This window comes from Rhipicephalus sanguineus, chromosome 7, assembly GCF_013339695.2.
Source record: "Rhipicephalus sanguineus isolate Rsan-2018 chromosome 7, BIME_Rsan_1.4, whole genome shotgun sequence".
Taxonomy (NCBI): Eukaryota; Metazoa; Arthropoda; class Arachnida; order Ixodida; family Ixodidae; genus Rhipicephalus; species Rhipicephalus sanguineus.
Window position 1 is genome coordinate 123,036,088 of NC_051182.1, and position 19,721 is coordinate 123,055,808.

The 19,721-nt window shown below is 45.3% G+C and overlaps 1 protein-coding gene across 1 annotated transcript; it reads left to right on the forward strand.

Moving 5' to 3' along the window:
- The first annotated feature begins 297 nt into the window (after positions 1-297).
- On the forward strand, positions 298-19,176 carry LOC119400882 (alpha-L-fucosidase). The gene is made up of 7 exons (XM_037667777.2): positions 298-409; positions 995-1,212; positions 3,084-3,190; positions 4,756-4,886; positions 8,703-8,836; positions 10,362-10,459; positions 18,869-19,176. The coding sequence occupies exons 1-7, from the start codon at positions 320-322 to the stop codon at positions 19,174-19,176; spliced, it is 1,086 nt and encodes a 361-aa protein (XP_037523705.2). The 5' UTR covers positions 298-319.
- Positions 19,177-19,721: the final 545 nt, after the last annotated feature.

Here is a 19,721-nt window from a genome sequence, read left to right on the forward strand (position 1 = left end):
ATAGCGTTCTGCTCTCGAAGGCGAATTTCGAGCTTTCTCCAAGTTTTTAAATGCGAGTTCCTTGCTGTCGGCTAATTTAACACTGTTCCCGTCTTACTATAAACCTACTTTGTACGATACTTACATTTAATAAAGTGCAGTATTAGTGTTTGCTAACATTTCGCTGCGAAACGTTTGTGCTATTCCCGCTCCATCGATTACGGCAAATGCAGCCACGGTCCCGGACGCTTCGTTGCGTGCTTCGAGGGATCGCCGTTGGAAGACGGACAAAATGGCGGTCTGGGACGTCTGCCGGACGGTGCTGCTGACGCTGCTCGTCATGGCAGCAGCGAGCTCGGCGAATGAGTATTACGCCCGCTGGGATCACCTAGACAGCAGGCCTCTACCTCAGTGGTATGACCAGGCTAAGGTGCGTCATACCACCACCGCGTTTATAAACGCCAACTTACACATACAATGCAATAACTATGACGTTTAGGTCACTCATCACTCGACTTCTTTTTCAAGTTTCTATTACATGAAGGCCAAAAATCCAAAACTAGCGTGGGTCGCCACCCAGACGACTCAAACGCAGCGCGGGCAACGATGCAGCATGGCCCGCATCTCGCATAATTTGCTATCGCCTCGTGTGGCGTCCCGTGCGTTTTACTCAACGCCGCCTGCTTTTGACCCAAGTCTCAAACGCTGCTGTTCCCCCGAACACAAAAGCAGCCTACCTGTGCCATTGTTAATTCAGGCCCAGACCTTGCTTAAAGATATATATTCGGTGTTATTGCTAACATCGTTCATACCTTATGTTTTGGCGCAAAGAACCACAGGACGGAAAAGAAGACACAGGAACACATATCCTTGTGTCCTTTTTCCTCGTGTTCTTTCGAGCTAAAACATACGATAAGCATTACGAATTCCAGCTAGCCCACAAGTCGGTTTTATTGATCGTTCATACCTGTACGTATGAAATACTGACTGCTCGTCTGCGCATGCTCGTCGCCAGGTCGGCGTGCTCCTCTACTGGGGCGTGTTCTCTGTGCCCAGCTTTGGGTCCGAGTGGCTCTGGTACCATTGGAAAGGCCGCCAGAACAGCCTCTTCTCGGAGTTCATGCACGCTAACTACAGGCCCAATGTCACCTACCAGGAGTTTGCCGCGGCCTTTACCTGCGAGTTCTACAACGCTGAGCGATGGGTGGACCTCCTGCTCAAGTCAGGAGTGAGGTGATTACGCGTTTGCGAAATTTATTAGCGACACAGACACACACGTATATATATATATATATATATATATATATATATATATATATATATATATATATGAAACGCAGGCACAGGTAAAAACAAGTAAAAAAATTACATTTATGCGGCGATTCGGCCAGGTGCCCGGTCCCCGCTCGAAACGTAGAACAAACGTTTTTATCTTCCCTTTTTTTGCCACGTGCGCCTGCATTTTATATACCTTATGAATCACCGGATCCAAGGCGCGTGAAGTTAACCATTATATACACACACACAGACACACACACACACACACACACACACACACACACACACACACACACACACACACACACATATATATATATATATATATATATATATATATACGATGTTTCTTTTTTTAGAAAATGCACTTTTTTTTATAAAAATTCTACGACAGTCAGGCTCCTCTCATTTTCGCACATAAACTCTATGTCGAGGCGGAAATACTTTCCCCCAGCAAAAATGACATTGACGCGGATAATTAACAAAAACTCGTTAATAAACTTTATAATTATTCAAATGAGGGCAGGTGCTTATATTAAAGTTGTAGTGTAGTTACGCTGTGTTGAATTTATGGCATACTTATTTTTAATAAATAACGAAAGTTTCATATAGTTCAGGATATTCATAATCGAATCTCAAGGGCGAAATCGAAACTGATCGCGCCCGGGGTGCACAGAGCACGGCGAAACAACGGAATGACACGTGACAGGGAAGTTATGAAATTTGAATGAAGGCGCGGCAAATCAGAACCTGGTCACAAAAATCGGCAAGCATTCAGAAATACAGTAGTAGACAGCTTAATGTTTGCATGCGGCGGGTGGTGCCCTCCTATTTCTTTCTTAAACTGTCAAGAGGCGCGAAAATCTATTTAGCCTGTCTACAAGAAGACGCGCCGCAGTGGCCACCCCTGAGTTGTATGCTTCCTAGACAAAGGAAAGGTTTATATTGCGGTTTTCTTGTGCACCATTCGAAAGAAAGTGATACGCACCAAACACTACGCGCAAAAGTAAAGCTTTGCGCGGGCACAAGTGAGGCCACTTGCAGCTTTTCACGAAAACAAACGGCCGCGGCGTGCCGTCATTGAAATTGCGTCACTCCCATGTGACGGGTAGTTTCGGTCTGACGTAGTAGAACGGTCGCGCTTCGTGCGTGCCGGGCGCGATCAGTCTCGATTTCACCCGTGAAGTTCGATGATGAATATCTCGAACTACGTCCAATTAAAAAAAATAGGTATGCCATAAATTGGCACGCACTGCAACTTTGTAATATGAGCGCCTGCCCTCAAGTGAATAAATAAGAAGTTAATTAACGAATTTTTGTCAATTAGTCGCAACAGTGTCATTTTAACTGCGGCAAAGTATTTGCACCTCGACATGGAGTTCGTGTGCGAAAACGGCAGGAGCCTTACTGTCATAGGTTTTTTACAAAAAATATCTTTATTGTCTAAAAAAACACCCTGTATATACTAAAGACGAAAAAGAGAAATCTGCAACCAGAAGGTTTTTTTTAAGAAACCCGACGTTTCAAAGCCTGACCGAAACGTCGGGTTTCTTAAAATAAACCTTCTGGTTGGAGATTTCTCTTTTTCGTCTTTAGTCTATTACGCAACCAGGCAGACTTCTGCCGAATGTTTACCTTTAACCCTGTATATACACAATAAAGTATGAAATTCAGTTTTATTTGGTCGTCACGCAGTGATTTCATATGGACCTCCCTGTGCTTCAGCGTTGCTGTTAGAACGATTACGAGCAATGTGTAAGTGCAATTTCGAGGTTATTTCCAGAGGAGCGCAGCGTGACACGCCGACCCTTTCCTGTCTTTCGCAGGTACGCTGTGTTCACGGCGAAGCACTTCGAGGGCTACACGCTCTGGCCTTCGAAGCGTTCATGGAACTGGAACTCGGTTGACATCGGACCGAAGCGGGACCTCTTAGGTAATGAGAGTGCTTGCGCCGTCAAGTGCCCGTCTTATTAAGTGGCCATGCCTAAATAATATAAGAATACTCACGGAATGAAACGCCAAAAATTACACTACTCCCTCTCAAGGGAACCATGAGGGGATGCGAAGCAGCATCGGGGGCGCACACCAAGTTTCCGTTAGGTTCGCTCGGCGTTTACGTTAGTGTGTGAGGTTTGTATTTAGTGTTTGTGTCATCACTACGTTTGTTTGTGCGTTGCTTTCCGTTAGCGCCGAGTGAACGAGTGGCACCGACGTTGACGTTGCAACTCATCTGAACAGGAGCGAAGCGAGAATGACGGAAGCCGACCGAGCGCACGCGCTTACATGCGCATAAAATGAGGGAGGGAGAGGAGAGAGTGGGTTACAGGCTGTACTTGGCTGCGCCACGGCTGCAGCGCGGGGGAGGAGAGGAGAAAAGGCGACCGAACAGCTGCGTAAAGGAGGAGAGTGGGAGAGAGAGGAGGCGCATGCGCAGTGGAGCGCGGACGCCACCACCGCCGCCAGACACAGCCCCGAGCAAGAGCTGCTTCGCATCCAAAATATAGGGATATGTGACCCGCGTTTTTCCGTTTCCAGCATGTACGGTTCATGTGACATCGGCATAATTGGGGTTCGAATGCTTGCACCAGAGCCGACAGTACCTGTAAATGCCAGATCTGCAGCGACATGACGCGGTTATTACGAACAATCGCTCACAGCAGTCGTTATACTGAAAAAAATTATGTCGTTTTTCAATCCGTAACAACTGTACTTGGCGAAGACATTGCACAGATGATTGATAGCGCATTTTTATACGGCCTGAAATGATTGCGCAGGCAGACAACCTTTATTCTCCTGAAGGATAACCTTAATTAAGTGTATAGAGAAGTACAATTACTTTCTAATTGCATTAAGGAACACTGGGGATAAATTCAAGACATCCTACACGGTGCCGAAGTGGCTGTAACGTTGCGCTTTTGAGGAAAATGGACCTCTTTCGCACAGTGTGCGCGGTTTAGCTAGCATGAAATATTTGTGGCTCAACTGAGAAAAGCAAGGAAAAAAAGAAAAGGCAGGATAGGGCACAAGACATTCAACTAGTTTATTGTCCTCACATCACCCAAATATATATGCTTCCAGATATGCGCACAAAAATGGGGCGCATGCACAAACGACTATCATTGTCTCTTGTGAGGAAAATTGATCTGAGGAAAATAAACTAGCTGAAAGTCTGGCGCCCTGTCCTACATTCTCTTTTTTCCTTGCTTGTCTCAGTTGCGCCGCAAATCTTTTATTAAGCTATGCACCAACTCGCCCAACGTCACACTCTACTTTAGCTAGCACTTTTCCAGGGGCCTAACTAACAGTGTACAACAACCGCTGATACACAAAAACACCCAATCAATACCTGTAATGCGCCAACCGAGACGTCGCACCTTATGTAATTCATGTGTGATGGAGTGCCTAATTCAATGATCAAATACGTCCGACCTTTTTGCTATGCTCGCGCTATATTTTACTCTCTCACTGTTGACTGAATTCTGGGCGGTGCGTATGCAGGTGAGTTCGCAAAGGTGCTGAAAACGAGCACGAACATTCGCCTGGGCGTCTACTACTCCCTTTACGAGTGGTTCAACCCACTCTTCTTGGACGACAGGGAGAACAACTTCAAGACCAGCGAGTTTATTCAGGTGGGTCTACCATTGGAGTGTCGGGCAATTTTCGCCTGTATATCAGAACACCAAGGTAAAAACGCTTACTGGGATGTTGTCCCCAAAAAGCGGTTTCGGACGCCGCATAAAGGAACAAAACTAAATCCTATTGAGAAATTAATCATTGTGCAGCCTATAGAGAAAGCAATGTCTTGGGACATATATTCCTCTACTGATGCGCATATCGGAACGAGAAAATCCTGTACGCATACGTCACTGTCTTATTCATCATAGACTGCATAAAGGCCTGTATGAAGACAAGTTCTAATGTGAATATATCGTAAATCATGAAAAAGTCGCCCAGATATATGTAGGAAAAATGCCCTTTTTTAGCTAGAAAGTATATAATAGTCGCATATATACTAATCTGGACATCTTTGGTTGAACTGTTTCCGATGTTGTTTTAAAGCAGCACTGTCGTGGGGATAGTAATTGGTGGACTTACTATAAACGCTGCGGCCTTTGTATTATTTATTAATATTTGTGATTGCAATGAGTATCAGCCTTATTATCCCCACGTTGCCCCATGCCCAGAAAACGGTTATTACCCCTTCCGTCGTATGGGAAATGTTGCCGCTGAACACCACCTTCATTAATATGCAGGATTTTCAAAAATTAAAGTTCAAAAGCGCCCCTGACTTCCAGGGTGCTATTCTGGACACTAAACAAATTCAGCCATCTTGTCCAACTTAGTAATGGAATTTTAAACCCATCGGAGAGGGGTAGGAGCCCTCCGGGCCAATCAGACTTGACCAAAGGCGTAATTCGACAACATGGCAGAATTTGACATTGTCCAGAATAGGGGGGTCCAGTAAGTTGCATTCGGCAAAGGCAAGAGTGTACTTATATCTGACAGCTCGATATCTTGCGTTATTTATTTATGATCGAACCACGTGACGGAATGCGGGAATGTCGTCTTTTTGATGAAAGCATGACAATGCAGCAGTTTCTTCTGCTCGTTTATTTCTTTCCTTCGTGTTGCTTTTACTTTTACGCAATCCTAGACTACGAAATACGTTGCTGCGTGAGCGTATAACTGAGTTTGAAGGAACGCAGTAGGAGACCGTTGTTACCATCAGCAGTAGGTAAACGAAATTTTAAGGTGTTTCCATAAAGGTGGTATATTACGTTATTGCTGCATTCGTCTAAAGCTGGCTAAAAACGACCCTTATAGGTCATCTAGGCTGATATTAAAAATAATATCTGGGGTTCACGTGCTAAAACCACGATAGGGTTATGAGGAACGCTAGTAGTGGAGGGCCCCCAAAAATTTAGACCATCGGGCTTTTTTTAACGTGCAGTGATGTTGCATAGTATACGAGCCTCTAGCATGTCGCCTCCATCGAAATGCGACCGCCGCGACCTGGATCGAACCCGAGTCGTCGGGCCAGAACTACGCTCATATTCAGATGTCAGGTGGTCTGATTTCCATCGCTAATATGTCCCTCCCATGGCAACAGGGAACCAAGCGATACATTCGATATTTTCAGAGGCAGCTACAGAACTACCAAATGGCATGTCCAAAATTTTCTAGACGTAGCTGGGAGTCAGTTAAATGTAGAGACTCCAATGCCTATTTCCCTCGGAGTCATTTTCGAAGAAGTGTTGAGATACTAAAGAGATATGGATTCAGAGCAGTCGTTGAAAGGACTTTATTACGTCGTTCAGTACACCAGTACGGCAGGGGCGTAGCCAGAACTTTTTTTCGGGGGGGAGGGGGGGGGGGTTCTACCATACTTTATGTATGTTCGTGCGTGCGTTTGTATGTGCGCGGGTATATATACGCAAGCAAAGCTGAAAAAATTTGGGGAGGGGGGGGGTTGAACCCCCCAACCCCCTTCCCTGGCTACGCCCCTGCAGTACGGTCACTCCGCGTTTCATGAACGTAGAATAAGCCTGCGGAAAAGCCATTTATGTTTTGGCGCCATCAACACGAAACTCTGCTTCCACGCTGTGCTTAGGGCGCCATCTATCAAAGTGACGGCAACTCAGAAGATGCCGAGGTTACGCATGCCGACACGAGCAGCGCTGCCTGTACACTGTCGAGGTAGTGGCGTCGATCACTTTTAAAACATTCATACAGCTTGTTCAGAATTGAGTGTTCATGGCACATTTGGCGCAGAACCCAAGGTTGAAGTGATGTGCCGAAACCATGACAGTAGCAACGTATTTCACGGTTCCTGCAGTGGTTTTCACTGGTTTCATGTGCGCAAATGTAGGTCTTCAAGATTCCCTATATTTGCTATGAGAGTAGCAGTCCTTTCTTAAGCAATCTTATTCTCGCAATTTTCTTGAAGCAGCATGGCACCTTTTTTGGATCCCTGTAGCAGACATGTCAGCGGCTACGGAAGATAACTTATGAAAACCTAATTTCGTTTTACAAATCGAATAAAAATAAAGCAGCACAACGAAAGCGTTCCGTCGCTCGTGTTTAGTCCCTTCGTTTACCGTGTGTTCATGTTATCGGTGGTTTTGTCATATATGTTTGATCTCTAAACCACGCAGTAATCAATGAAATGAAAAATAAGAGTTATGACTTTCACAGGGCTCCAACCAAAAAATGGGTTTATTTCCCGACGTATTGGAATCAATTCCATTCCTTCTTCAGTGGGAGGACAGTGGAGGTGCCGAGGTGCAACTGCTAACTTCCCTCACGAAGCAGCTGGGGAGAAGGAGAGAAGGCGCGTCTGCTTTGGTGGTGAGAGTGCTGAGGGGTTGTGGTTGCCGCGTTTGCGAGGAATTCATGGGCTGGGGGCGGCCGGGGATGGTTTAGTTCACTGGCAACTTTGTTTGCATTGGTTTTCTTGCTGTGGTTAGTGCGGGAATGTATACTGACGGCAGGTTTCCCTTGCATTGGTTCAAGTTGTTTTCGGTGTTTTACCACGACTCCAGTAACACCCGTTTTTGTTCGTTAGTTTCTGTTAGGATTTCGGTTATTTTTTTTTTTTTTGTCGAAGGAAATCTTATGGTCAGCATCTTCCCATTGTTCTGCAAGGGGGTTCCGTTGTCTTGAGAACGTCCTGACATCGTTTTTGTGCTGTTTAATTATTTCGGTCAAGTTTTTTTGTTTTGCCAATGTATGCGGCGTGGCAGTCGGAACATTTGATTTTATAGACGACGCCTTGCGCTCTCTATCTCTTGGTGGAATGTCATTGGGTTTCGGTAGAGGGAGATTTATTGTGTTGGTTGGTTTGTGTGCGACCGTTATGCCTTCCTTCTTTAAGAGTGTGCTGATGGCTTCACTGGTGCCTTTCACGTAGGGGAGAGAGATTCGCTTCTGGGAAGGCGGGGATTCATTTTTTTGGTTGGAGCCCTGTCAAAGTCTTAATAAACCCAACCAGACAGACAGATCTGTCAACATTTCTAGCATTAAAAGTAACAGTGTGTTACACTACTGAAAAGTAACATATCGGCGTTGAATAGAGACCAATCTAACGCAGTCCATCTTCCGATTAAAAGGACGCTATAAGGTTGGTGTAGCTGCATAACACGTATATGAAGACAGTCCATAGCCGCACAGATAAAAAAATGTACTTAAACAGAAAGCATTGCGCACGACGGCGACTAACTACGTTAACTTAGACAGGTAACTTCGTAAACAATATATTGTGTCGTCTTGCGTATGGCAGATCCAATTCAACGTGATTGATTCAAACTGCATTGGGCCTATTGGCTAATAAGAGAAACTGATAATAATCAGAATGATGATGGCAATATTGAGCATTCCTTTATGGAAATAAGAGCAAGAAGCGTCAGTCAATTAAACTAATTGTCAGATCATGGCATCCCTTGCAGTTCAAGATATTGCCGGAACTCCACGAACTAGTGCTGAAGTACGAACCGGAAGTGATTTGGGCAGACGGCGACTGGGAAGCGCCGGACGTCTACTGGGAAAGCCCCAAGTTTCTAGCTTGGCTCTACACAAACAGGTAAGTGGGAAACGAAAGAGAGAGTACAAGTATGCGAGCGCTATAACATTGCAATGGATGGTATCGATATGTGAATATCAACGCTAAGAAGAAGTAGCCATTGACTAATCGCCTAGGCAAACTAACAAGCAGGAAGTAAACTTCGAGTACTCTGCATAAGGAATATAGTTGGTTTTTTAAAGGGGCCATGACATGGTCGCCCGAAGACTTGTGGTTTTCAGCGAAAATTAGAAGTAGAGGGTCTATTATGCCTATACAAATTTCAAAAGTGGGCCGTAAAAGAATATTTCAGTGCAAAACAAACCCTAGAAGTCGCCGGCTGTAAGCTCCGCCCACAGCCGGCGACCGCCATTTTGGCATGACGCATGTGACGTCATGTGCAGCACGGAACGGAGCCGTCGTCTTCTACCAAAGTTTGAGCCGCTGCAAATCCTTTGATTTCAGTGCCAAGCTGAAGGAAGCTAAATATCTCGATATCACGTGCAGCTGACCACGGAACATATCGTTCGCCGCAATGCAGACGCTTGCACAGCTAGCTGCTTGTTACGTCACGGCTCGCGAGTGCACCAATGTTGCCTGACTCTCGGGCTGCTCGCGCGTTTATAAAAATATTCGATTATAAATGAAGTGCTCGACCAAATGCGCTAAAATTTCGCCAGCGTATTTGTGAATCAACAAGGATTAATCCACAAACCACAGATTATGGTCGAAAATTGAGTGTCATGGACCCTTTAATATATAAGAAAATAAAAGTGACTGTGAATATAGTAATTGGTTGAGGTTGAGCATTCACTCAAGTATAGCTGGTTTAATTATTTGGCACACAAATCTTGATTTCTACTAACAGAAGTGACCACCAAACGCTTTGTCGCATCGCTAAAACATTCTAAGCAGTTTGTGTCATTGGACAAACTTGATCTCTAAAGCAGAACTTGATGCAGAAGTGGCACTCCTTACTTTGTTGCTCGTGGACAAGCACAACAATACCGCTTGCTTCTGAATTTGTTAAATGTTCTTTTTTGAGATTGATTCACGGTCTACTCAATGCAGATGTGTCCTTATATGATAGTATTCCGACACCTCGGTTGCAGAAATGGAAAACTACTCGTCTGTGGATTGAAAGTGACTTGTAGGAACAAGGTGAAGTAAAATGACGGAAAACGCGTGTATTTCCTGCAGGGGCCGTAACTTTGCATTCGATAATGTTAACAAGCGTTGTGTCTGCAGTTCAGTCTAAGTTCATATTGCGCTATGTCAACGGACATATGGTCTAACTTAAAGCTAACTTGAATGCTTTACTTGCGAGAAAAATAATGTGCATTGGGACGTCTTCCCCATTACACCACGCGCTTCCTCATATCTAATATATGGCTAAATGGCTTTTCTCACTCTGCACTTAAGAACAATCTATTTTACGATATCGCAAACGAAAACTTAGCATGTAAAACATAAGTGATGAATGCACCTATGGAAACTGAATTGTGAATTGAGCAATATTCTCCGTGCTTAATTCTGTCCATCGCAGCACCGTTCGCGATACAGTGGTCGCCAATGACCGTTGGGGCAAAGGACTTTGGTGCAAACATGGCGACTTCAGGAACTGCAAAGACGGTCACAATCCCAGTAAGTACACTGACGTGTCTATGGCAAAGACGGATTATTTTTATTCCTGTTTGCGCCTGATTTCCATAGGCCGTCGTCAATTTGCACATTTTACAAAATTTCCTTTCAGGCAATAAACTAACCCAGTCTTTGGCAAAGAAGCCCCACCATAGAAGCAAAGAGCTCTTGACATTGGGCTAGGAGGCGTAAGCCTTCTAGCCTATTGTTCTTGCTAGGAGTCTGCTAGCCAAATGTTCTGACCCGGTTCTTGGTTCCTTCATCTTTTCTTATAAAAGCGAGGGTGGTTTCACCGCCAACTGATATTTCATTCAGGCAAAAACAGCGCAAACAATTGACAGGACAAGAATGTAGGCGCATCACCGTCTACCTTCTCCTCGGTAGACTATGAGACTGCTGCTGGGCAGACCCAATCTAACATGTAGATTGTATACTGAATTTGCACAGTCAAATTAGAAGAAGTTAGTCCGGGTAGATAGACTACTTTGTCTAGCTGCTTTTCTAGGTAGTTCGTATAATGTACAAACTACTTCACCAATTCATTCAGTTAAAGAATATTTTCATAGCCTAAAGAAAGTGCGTGTTCTGTCTCCCGTGAGGATTGGCTCCAAATCAACATCGCAGTGTAATTTACTGCAGTAGTCTGTCTACGAGCCTAAACCTCGCAAACACAACCGTAACTGCGTTGACATAACGCGTCTTAATCACAAACTTAACTAGTTCGCTAACATCACTTGTTAAGAGCTAGGTGGTGCAACAGGAGCATGTTTTAGGCTGTCTTCCTTGTTATACAGCACAAGAGAGAAAGTCCTGTTGGTTGTCTAACTCATGCATCTGTTTCCAGACTACCTGCATTCTAGCGGAAAGCACTGCTTGTTTCTTGTGCAAGGCAAAGTGGAGTTGGAAGAATCCAAAATTTATTGCAATGAAAGGTGAAATAGCCCCGTGACTTGTTTTCCAAACTCTGGGAACAGAAAACCGTCCATGCGATCTACCCTTTAACAATAATAACATCTGGGGTTTTAGCCCTATGATCCAGGATATGAGAGACGCTGTAGTGGAGCCATCCGGAAATTTCGACCATCTGGTGTTCTTTAACGTGCACTGAGATCGCACAGTACACGGGCCTCTAGCATTTCGCCTCCATCGAAATGCTACCGCTACGGCCGGGATCAAACCCGCGACCTTCGGGTCAGCAACCGAGCACATAACCACTGCTCCACCGCTGCGGACGTTTCCTTTTTAACGTCTACATTGCATACCAAGGGCATAACGTCACTACGACGCTATGCCCTTGGTATACAGGGTAATGGATGCAGTGCCAGTGTCGCCTGAGAAATTCTACATAGCATGTGTACGTATGGCCAGTATTATGATGCTTGTGCAAGAGGCTGGTTGTTTTATTCCATGTTATTTTATTCCTGTTTTTAAAAAAACACGGCAGTGTTTCTCGCTTGGCCTCTCCTCTGAAGAACAGAAAGATACAGCTTTGGCTAAATTTGTACCTTTGTACTTTGTGACAGTCATATCGATGGCATTAGGAATGCGACGAAAGAACGCAAGAAGGAAAGCAGGACCTGAGCGAAAATGCAGCGTGGATCAAACTAGAGCTGGTGGCGCCATCGACTGGGAAGGTGCGGCGTTAAGCTGTATCCTCCGAGATCAAACTACGGCGCGCTTCTTGGCTCTTGGAGCCTTTGCTCGAACTCTTCCGGTGTGCTAGTACTCCGCAGGATGGCCCTAACTGAGTGCGCTTTTACCCGTATTGAACGCATACGGCTGTGGTCTTCAGCACCTTATCGTACCCCTACACCAACCCTGTCGCACACATATTTCATTGCACTGGTAATGCCTTAGATGTTACTCCTCCACGTGCACGCCATAAACCACACTCTAAAAACGTCTAACTTTTTTTTGGTACCGCGTATATAAATTTCACATATATAACTCCCTCTAGAGAGACAGGTTCACTCGGTTTTGGATAGTTGGCGTGGGTGACACGACTCTACATACTGGAACAATCCGTAGAACGATCGCCTATAAGAGGCCACCACTGAGGTAGCAGAGTTTTCAAGCAAAGCTTGTTATGAGTGAAAGATTTGGGTGGCGGCGTTCTCTTACGCGGAAAGCCCTGCGGCGGCCGGGTACAGAAATACGGCCCTCGAAGGCGCTTTCCGATAATTCGTGCTCTCTGAATTGAGTGGATTTGTCGGCGATAAGCCGTTTCTGATATGGCAATCTGATCTTTTCTCGAGGTCACTTGTCATTTCTTTTTACCGAATTTCACTGTGGCCTCGGTATAAACGGATGACCACACGTTCCGGCGTCGGTGCCGGTACGTGAGTCCTTAGAGAAGAGGCCAACTGCGTAGGCGCGCTCTCACAGCCAATCATAACCGTTTCGCTCTCGCCGCAGATAAAAAAGAAGGAAAAAGTAGAAACTAATATAGAAAGAAACAAACAAAGGGGGGTAAAGGTAGTAGGTCAGGTACACACACGAGAAGTTTCGCTTCCCCCCCCCCTTTTCCCGATAGGGCAAGGGCTCCTGCAATCTTTGTAGAGCACGTGACTGCAACCCTTGCTATTAAGAGTTCCATGGTAAGGTGGCAGCGCTACTTGCAATAATAAATTTCATTTTAAGTCATTTTGGTTACACATGTTTCATTGTCATAGCCTTTCTCACTCTTTATTTCAATTACATTACAGTGAAACCTCGGTGATACGATCACAGCTCATACGAATTTCGGGGTGATACGAATTTTTCGTTGGTGCCGGCCAAGGCTCATTGGCCTGCAGTGTAATGGAATACGGTTGTTGCGAACCGATTTTCACCCAGCGACGTTTGATACGAACGCACGCTACCGCCCAGGTACGAGGAGGCGCTGTCGCGGAAGACGCGCCAAGCACGAGCGAGTGCGGGAACGCAAGCGTGGGCATGCGCGCCGCCCCACCAAATTGTCAGAATCACGTTGTAAGAAAAGCACTTTTCTTACGGTCAGAATAAACCTTCAGAGTCGCGTCACGGCCTCCGAGATTGTGTGCGCGAATCTTTGAGGCTCTTATGTGCATCCGGGTGCCTTCGCGTTTAGATTAGAGAGGACGTTAGCGCCATGCTTTTTTTTTTCTAACGCGTCGAGGCGGGCTGCTGTCGTTGTGCTGTCTGCGCGTGCCTGCATCGTGCATCAGACATCATATGAAAGGTGGTCGAGGACCGAAATCTCCCAAAAAACATCTCCAACATCTCCGCGATAACAAAATCATAACACAGAACCGTGGTTCTGTCATTTTGTGGCCTTTATCCATCGCATCAAAGCGCTTCTTTTGTTACTTTTGCTGCAGTACTCTTGTGTCATGCAAAAAAGCATACTAAAATTTGGAAGGGGTTACTGCTGTCGCGGGTCACAACGCACCTGGTTCATTAATTAAATACGCGCGTACAGGCCGTATATCTACGAGTGCTGGTATGATTGCCGACAGCTAAAAACTTAACTGACAATCATTCAGGGTTTTTTTCCTGACGTTGCTGCGGCCCCGGAAAACAACAAATGAATATGTACTCCTGCTTTCTTTTGTCGCATGCTAATTTTCCATGCTTTCTGGTGATACGAATTTCGAATGATACGAATATTTTTGGTGGTCCCGTGAGATTCGTATCACCGAGGTTTCACTGTATTTCGTTATATATTTTACGCTCGTTATTAATGCTACATTTTTAGTTCGTTACACAGCCACATGCATACACATTCACCGAATACACTACTTATTCTTATAAGTTCTAGGTTTACGAAATTAATCATTCACTCAATCCCTATTTCTGGATAAAAAATGGAGGATATAATCGCATGATGCACATTATGCAATGGCATGTCATCCTACAGTGACTGTTTGAAAACCACGTGTGCAGAGCTTTGTGAAACTTCACACCATGAAATAAATTTTTGTTTTGCTAAACGCCTTGTATAAAAAAATTGCCGTCTTTCCTTAATCGAGAGTTGATGAAAGCATGAAATGGCTACCGGCAAAACAGATTGGTTGAATGTGATACTATAGCCACAACATTAAAATAGGTGTAGGGCATGTTTTCATGGGCACACCCGACCACACCACACTACACCATACTGTGTAATAGTCCATATGAACGCCATTCTTTTCTGTAACTGTATGGGTTGAACTTTGCTATTATATAGCGTATGAGGTCACGACGCGACAGATATAGTCACCAGAGCCTTCTACATTGCACGAAAAGTGCAGGAAGAATGTTTAAATAGAACGGCAATACAAAAAAAAAACAAATTTTGATAACCTGAAAAAAAATCAATTTTCTCGAATATGACAACCGCTGACCGCACATTGGGCCTGAAATAAGCATCGAACACCTTTAGTAGAAGAGGCCTCAATACCCTGTCGTTGATCGGCCCGGTGTTTCACCATCTCCGAATTTGGGCCATGCTTTCGATAGTCAGAAAGGCATTCTTGCCTCCCTTGTAAGTCAACCCGGCACTTCAACACATCTAGGTCTATCCACAATTTCCGTTTTAGGACAGAAACAGATTGAAGGAATTTTCAGAATGACTCGACAAATAATGCTTCCCCGTAAACTTGCATTTCGAGCGAATCGATCGTGATCAAAAGTGAAAGCAGGATATGCCCGCAACAAATTGCGTCCTGTAACGGGAGTGAAGCGATGCCCTCTCCCTCTCCTCCTTCTCCCGGAATCTTGAACTATTCTACGAGCAGGCGAAGTCCCTCTTCCTTGGTTCGCCGAAAGCAGTGACATTGCGAAGTAGCGACTGAATTCGTTCTAGACAAGTAGCATAAAGCTAGAATGAAGCAACTGCATAAGGAAACTTCAGGTATCGATCGCAGCATTGGTTTATTTCGTGCCTCTCACTCAATATACGGCAGCTTCGGCTCGCCTACGCCATCCCCTTCTCCGGCGTCGCCGTCTTTATCGTTTGCCTTCAGCACAATCGGAAATCTACACCTCTGAGCCGGCACGGACGCGGAGTGTACCGTTTCCACATCTCCAAACGCTCTCCAAGCAAGCATGCGATCTCTCTCGGTAAAGCGCCGGGTTTGTGTGCTCACGCTGATCAAAACGTGACCTCATCTTTACGAGAACGTTGAGTGTCCCTCGATAAAGGCTCGTCTATCCGCGTTATTGAGGTGGCAATGGACTCCGCGATTTCTCTGGACCCTTTCTTGTGCGGGAATGTATTGACTTTTTTTGTCGCATTGCTCTCGACACGAAAAACCTGGACGTTGCGTCACCACGAAGATTCCCCAATTATTCCGAGAAGTACTCGCTTCATATTGCGCGCCTCTCCCAATATAGCATACAGCGGGAGCTGCATATTCACTGGCAGTGTGTGCTTTAGCCCTTCTTCTGACGTCACAGACCTGACCTAAAGCTTGGCATGTACTTGCCAAAGCGGCCTTCGCTCAGATACGGGGGCCAGCAAACTAATATGACAGCGCATTATTTGCAAGGATCAGCCGCTTTCTTCGAGACTACATCAATGTCCTCGCTGCTAACAGCGCAAAACGATGGAATGCGTGGGCAGCAGAGAGCTTTGCGCAAATATCAATCTCTCGCGAAGTATGATTGTTTGCATGAACGCGACATATTCGCTTTGAAGGGTCACTCTCACTCGATAGCGGAACCATGTTAAGATATCTTTTCACTGACGTTACAGTGGCCTTGATTTGTTAACGTGTGCTTGTACGAATGTGCGTTGCTATGTGGTTGCTGTCCAACTAAACGAATCATGCTTGGTGTTTAATATACTGTATTTGGGCACGATTAACTGTCGGGTCTAGAAATGATGTCAAGAGTTACTAATCGCAGGAACTGTATATATTCCCCATCCAGCTCAAAAGCCATATTCGTTCTTCTGAACTTAATACACGTACCTATCGTCCTGATACGGCTGATATATGACACAGTATCTGGTGAAGCAGCAGATGATTTGACAAAAAGCGCGGAAAGCGTGAGCCTGATGACAGAGCAACAATGTAATTACATGGGCGCTAAACTATTCGATCACATCGCCATTCAAGCTGCATATACGCCTCCTTATCAAACGTGGTGGTACTCGCAAGCTGCGCTATTTTTGTAAACGGGAATAAACTTCATTATGTTGAAACAATCGTACGCGCCGTCAAATTGATGTCCTCGTGTTGTGTCATTACCATAATCAGATTGATAATACGAATTCAATGTGCAACTCAGAAGTTGCCACGACCCACTCCTCCCCTCCCCCCGCTAAAAAAAAAGAAAACTCAGAGACAGCTTGACATTACATGAGGGCGTAGAGAGAGCCGTAGGCGGCGGACTCCATCTAGAAAATTTTAACAATTACTGGTATGTACAGTCATTATTAAATACAAATTAATAGATTTGAGAACAATTATCCTACAGCATACATAATAGGCACTTGCTCATGATTCATAAACATGGAAAGGAAAAAAAGTATATATTACAATGAAGTGATACCTTGACTTGGCCAACTGGTACATAGTTCGACGAATGCAGCTCGACTTTAAACAGGGTTGCCACTGACTTTCGAGTAAATGTCGCCAAACGACGCGCACAAAGTCGCCAAAAGTCGCCATTTTTTTACAAATATCGCCAAAAATGTCGCCATTCTAGATATGCGCGACATACCTTGTAATGAAAATTTTCACTCACGTATAGAACCGTAGAATACAGTACCATCTAAGACCCTTAAATTATATAGACGTTTCTCAATGCCAGTCGTATCGCCCGCTTCACCATGGGAGTGCATGGTGCTGCTTCTCCGACTAGCTGCAAGATGTGCGTGGTGGCGCAAGGGTGAATGAAGGAAACGCTCATGATATCCTTCCATTGCCGTCCGCTCGTTTCAAAGGTAAAAGTGTGGTAAAGCTTGGACGAAAACCGTGAAAGCGTTGTTTGTAGACAGCTTTACGCAGCCTTATATGAATTAAAAGGATTAAGAGGTTTATTGAAGGTAAGACGACATAATTCTTGCACGACCGATCATTTGTGAGTCTTACACCTTTTAAGTGTGTAATATGATAAAAGACGCCACCGACCCTTTTTTATAGTCACTTATATCTACGCGTGTCAATCCGACGCGTTATTAATGAACAGGTGGACAATATAAAATGTTATATAGCAATTGTTGTCATTGCACACGCTCACCGAGAACAGTGGACAATGCCTCAATAAATATTTTTTAACTGCACAAATAGCCGCGTGTCCGCCTCTCTTCACTATTCCAAAACAGTCTTTACGAGCTAAATTGGGGGTACTGCAACAGTGAATAAGTCGCCAAGCTATTCAGAACAGTTGGGGCTTTGGCGGAACAAATCGAACATGCGGCCAACCTGTCGTCTATAGCCCCTTCAGAAGCGAAACTTTAGAGAAGCTTAAAGCAGATAAAGCCATAAAATTATTAGAGTTACTGTATATGCTACCTTTAGGTAGCAGAGTTGCGCATCTGTTTTCCAAACGCCGCTAGCAACCATGCATTGCGGAGAAGCTGACGCTCGGGCCAATTTTTGTATTTCATTCAATTAACACTAGTCATCACTCACTCAATTAACACTAGTCATCGACAGCCAATGTTTATCGCCGGCCTTCGACACGCCAGACATGTTTATCGGCGACGCGGTAGGCATGTCGCCTGCAAAAATGGAGTGCGACTTCACCGCATAGCTGTGGTTGCCAGCCGGACCTATGCGCTACTCTGCTACCTAAAGGTAGCATATACAGTGATTCTAAAACTTATAATCAAACACTTCCCCTCGCGGCTTGCAAGGCGTCCGCTGACTTACATTTTACTGGAATGTCGCTGGGGGACGTTCCAGTACCTCCTGCATCTAAATGAATTGAGGAGATACAGACGAGTTACAGGATGGACATACCGAATGACGCGTAATATGCACATTCTACTCGTGAGTCTAAAGCCATGAAAAATACAGAGAATGTTACCGCTCATTGGTTGGGAAGACACTGAGCTTAGGATGCATAACTCAGTGGAGACCTAAGCCGAAAATCGCCAAAAATTCGCCATGTCGCCATTGATAATTTTAGGTCGCCACGGGCCTCTCAAATTCGCCAATTTGGCGAAAAGTAGCCACCATTGGCAACCCTGACTTTAAACGAAGACAGGAGGCACAATAGACACAGGCGACCCTAGTTCCCAATAAATAATTGAAAGTCAGAAGGTTGCAAATATAATTTCATTTTTTCCTGCCTCATTTTTAATCCTGGATTGATAGCTGAATAGTTGGGGATATATATCTCTGACTGTCAGTTCTAGACTATTTTTTGAGTAATGTTTTACGAGACTTGTGAAAGCGCTTTAATTTTGCCACCCAACGCTCGTAAGCACTTGCACCATCTTACCTCCCCAACGTGTCGCAGAGACGCTACAGAAGTACAAGTTCGAGAACGTGATGACCCTGGACAAACCATCATGGGGCTACAGACGCAACGCTCAGCTCAAGGACTACGTCACAGACCACGAGCTGGTCACTACGCTCGTGGAGACCATCAGCTGCGGTGGCAACTTGCTCATCACACTGGGCCCCACGCACGATGGCCGCATCCCTATGATCTTCGAGGAGCGGCTCACTACCCTGGGTGCCTGGCTAGCGCTGCACGGCGAGGCGGTATACGCCAGCAAGCCGTGGGCTGCGCAGAACGACTCGGTCTCGGCTGACGTATGGTAAGACGGCACTCGGCTTAGACTTGTATCGATGTGCACAATCGGGTGAGGTGATGGTCATAAGTTTTGCTTGAAGGATGAAAAGGAAAATAAAAAAGAAACAAAATGAAGTGAAATGAACGGGAGACAACGGTAGGATAGATTGCCTGTAACCACGGAGAAAGAAGTATTTGAGGAGGAGAATCTCTTGGCCGCGGCAGCGCGCGAGGGCGGCGCGATAGCGTCACGGCGGAATGCCGTTTACGCCGAAGCACGACAGATGACGCTTTCGGCATTTTGTCATCTTTTACATGCTCTTCTATGGACGCGACGCATAAAAATTGTGATAGCACCTCGTATAATGAAAAATTTTTAAGATTTCTGTCTGTAACATCAATCGGTAGATGTGACAGATATTTTAGCTGCTGTTGCTAATCGATACTCCCAGAATTATAGGCCGTACAGCGCTTGAAACGAACTGCGAGTAGTGGCCCCTGAGCAGATGACGTCTGCCACCGCATGCACGTGCCCCTCGCTCCTCGTTCACATGTTGTGCGCGCGCATGAGTAG

Coding starts and splice junctions, on each gene's coding strand:
- LOC119400882 (XM_037667777.2), top strand. CDS start 320: ATGGCAGCAGCGAGCTCGGCGAATGAGTATTACGCCCGCTGGGATCAC. Junction 1,213..3,083: donor CTGCTCAAGTCAGGAGTGAG/GTGATTACGCGT, acceptor TGTCTTTCGCAG/GTACGCTGTGTTCACGGCGA. Junction 8,837..10,361: donor GCTTGGCTCTACACAAACAG/GTAAGTGGGAAA, acceptor TGTCCATCGCAG/CACCGTTCGCGATACAGTGG.